This window comes from Lathyrus oleraceus, chromosome 4, assembly GCF_024323335.1.
Source record: "Lathyrus oleraceus cultivar Zhongwan6 chromosome 4, CAAS_Psat_ZW6_1.0, whole genome shotgun sequence".
NCBI classification, from domain to species: Eukaryota; Viridiplantae; Streptophyta; class Magnoliopsida; order Fabales; family Fabaceae; genus Lathyrus; species Lathyrus oleraceus.
In genome coordinates, this window is record NC_066582.1 from 45,017,671 (window position 1) to 45,021,008 (window position 3,338).

General features: G+C 36.2%; 1 protein-coding gene across 1 annotated transcript; it reads left to right on the forward strand.

Moving 5' to 3' along the window:
* The first annotated feature begins 1,275 nt into the window (after positions 1–1,275).
* Positions 1,276–2,556, forward strand: LOC127138787 (RHOMBOID-like protein 1). Its single transcript, XM_051065311.1, has 5 exons — positions 1,276–1,301; positions 1,382–1,545; positions 1,621–1,859; positions 1,952–2,069; positions 2,333–2,556. Exons 2-5 carry the CDS (start codon positions 1,501–1,503, stop codon positions 2,459–2,461), a joined length of 531 nt encoding a protein of 176 aa, XP_050921268.1. The 5' UTR covers positions 1,276–1,301; positions 1,382–1,500; the 3' UTR covers positions 2,462–2,556.
* The last annotated feature ends 782 nt before the right edge of the window (positions 2,557–3,338 follow it).

A 3,338-nucleotide genomic window follows, 5' to 3' on the forward strand; every position in this document is an offset into this window, starting at 1 on the left:
AAGATAAAAAGTTGTGGCCCAAGAAGCAATAAACAAATCCGGCCCAACCAATTCCAAAGCCATGGCGGGCGCCATGAGGTCTGAACATTTAACGGGACAGAATCCGTAATTTCACCATTTTCACCTTCTTCAACCTCTAAAAACCCATTTTCTCTTCCTCCCAACTCCATCGAGGTCCACGAAAAATCCCAACTTCCTCATTTTAACTCCAAACCATTACCATTTCCAAACTTCACTCATCCATTTCTCCACCAAAAACCCACTAAAACTCCATTTTCACTTCCTTTCCATAAACACCCATTTCTCTCTTCACTCACCATCAATGGCCGAAATGGATTTCAACAACATCATTCTTCGCGGAGGAAAACCCGGAGAGCGACAAAACAAAATTTTACAAAAATTGCAATCACGGGAAATTCTCGCTACCAGGTATGTCGACGAAGATTATTTGTATACTTTAGGGACATACCATAGTGTTTTTCATATGCTTGATACTTTAGGATTACATGATATTTTTGCTAATAAAGCACCCACCTATGATAGGCTGACTAGGGAATTTTTGAGTTCCCTAATTTACACTGTTTATCCTGGCACTGCTAGCACGGTTGGTACCGTATGTTTTACACTACGCCAAAAACTGGAATAGACAGCGCACCTTAGAGGGCGCTTTATTACAAAAGCGCACTCTAAAGTGAAGCGGAAAAATAAGGAGCGAACAACTGGAATAGACAGCGCACTTTAGAGGGCGCTTTTATAATAAAGCGCCCTCTAAGGTGAAGCGAAAAAATAAGGAGGAGATAGAGGGACAACAATACAGGGCGCTTTTTAGAAAGCGCCCTCTAAGGTTACCCTTAGAGGGCGCTTTTAAAAAAGCGCTCTATAAGTCCATGTGCATTTCCAGTTTATAAAGCGCTTTTGGAAAGCCTTAGAGAGCGCTTTCATAAGCGCCCTCTTAGGCCCCCTTTAGAGGGCACTTTTTTTCCACAAGCGCCCTCTAAGGTCCCCTTTAGTAAACATTAAAATTATAACATACTGCGCGTTTTGTTATTTCACTCTCTATTATTTTCGTTCTTTTTCACATTAGGGTTCTCACTGCTATGATTTTCGCTACTTCTAAGGCGTTCTCCTTCCACCTCTGTTAGATCTACGACGTTTCCTCCTTCTATTAATTCGTTGTTAGCTGTTCGATTTTGACACCATAGGTATTTTTCTAATCTTCATATTACTTGGTTTCTCTTCTGACGTTCACTATTGTTCATTTTCTAATCTTCAAATTCCTCTTGAGAAGAAATTTGGTTTTGGTAAGGTTCTGGTTATTGGCGTCTGGTTTCTTCTATGTGCCAATTTTGAATATGATAACTGTTTTACTTGCTTTTTTTAGTTCGAATTGGATTGGTGTATGTGATATCGGGTTTGGGAGGAAATTTGCTGTGTGTTTTATTCCTCCATTCAATCATCTACGTTGGTGCATCTGGTGCAATATTCGGCTTACTAGGAGTGATGCTATCAGAGCTTTTAACAAATTGGAAAATGCATACTCATAAGGTAAATAAATAGGTTTATAAGTTATTAAGCTCAATGATGGTGTCTAATAGATATATTTTTGTTATTGTTTTGCAGTTTGATGAGATGTTGATTCTTGTTGTGATCATTGTTTTGGACTTAGCTCTTGGAACTTTTCCATTTGGAAGTAATTTTAGTAACATTGGAGGGTTTACATCAGGATTTCTTCTTGGATTTGTCATTTTGACTCGCCGTCAGCATCATTGGCTTAATCTAAACAAGTCTAATACTTCCCAGAAGCAAGAATCTTATCAATATGCGCTTCAGATTATCTCTTTTGTGCTACTTAGTGTTGGGTAGTGTCTCTCTCCTTTTTTTGTTGTTGTTGCTGTTAGGTGAATTACATTGTTATGTACTAGTGTCTCAATGTGAAAGTGGTTGTTTATAGATTGGTCGGCGGCGGCGTCTTGTTCTTTAAAGGGGTGGACTTGAATGATTACTGCTCTTGGTGCCATTATATAACCTGTGCCCCTCCGAGCTGTAAACCAGGCTACATTTCTTGTGAGGTGAGTGATGCTGCTATGCTACTTCCTTATGTATTTGCTTGATCTATGCAGCTTCTATGAAGCACCGACATAAAAGTGATTACAACTGATATAACTAATCTTTAGTTCTGTTGACACATATTAAAAGAACCAGTTTCGATTCTGCATATATGGTTAATTTATTTGCCAAACAAATTTTCTTATGATGATTTAATGCTTGAAAAGTTCAACAATGAAACTTGAAATGTTACTGATGCTAACATTTTTGTGATGTAATGCTGCAGGATTACCAGATCGGAAACAAACTTAACGTGACATGTTTGAACAATGGAAGAAGTGGCATTTTTTCTCTGTCAAACCGTAACCCTGACGAGCAGGCTGAAGAACTATGTTATCGCCTTTGCGGTAAATAACCAGACACAGAAATACAACATCTCTTAGGGAGATTTCATTCAATAAACTTATGTATATGATTTGTTCTTACTGCTGCTGCTGACAATAAGAATGAGTCACTATGGTTGTTGCCATAGTTGTTATCTCGTTATATATATTTCTCCTTGCTATGAAATTACTGCAGGATGTATATTTATAAGTTTGTCTGAAGGAATATTATATCAAATGATTCATATATTAGAAATGATCATAATAAGGGTATTTGGATCAATCCAACCGTCCGTGTTGTTAAGAGACATGTAGAACATATTCCAACCAAGAAAAGAAAGAGAACTTAGTGAAAAAGGTACAAGTCAAATGATTTTAATTATTTTCTTTATTACAGGTAAAATGGCTTTTATTACAGCAAATCGAGTCAGTTGCATCAAAAAAAAAGGTATAAACACAATTATATGATATTTATGCATAGAAAATGTTAATTCTTGATCTTATACTTCACCTAACTAATTTTATGATATTTTAGGTTCATGCTATTGATATTGAACAAAAAGAGGTTGTTGCTAAGAAGACTGCGGCTAGCAAAAAAAAACATACATCTCAGAGATGCTTTTGCTACTTAGTTTTATTTCTTTTTAAGTTATGAATTGGTTGTATATTTAGAATCTTTAGAAGTTAAACGATTATATATCAGTGGATTGTTGTATATGTATGGATTGTTGTATATAAGGCTTGTTGAATGCAATGTGTGAAAAAGGGCTTCAAATTATACAGTTTTAGGTGTACTGCTTCAATATACAGGTTGTCTAAAATAAATAAATAAATATAGCGCTTTTTAAAAAAAAAAAATTAAATAACCACCCACTTTAGAGGGCGCTTTCCAAAATAAGCGCCCTCTAA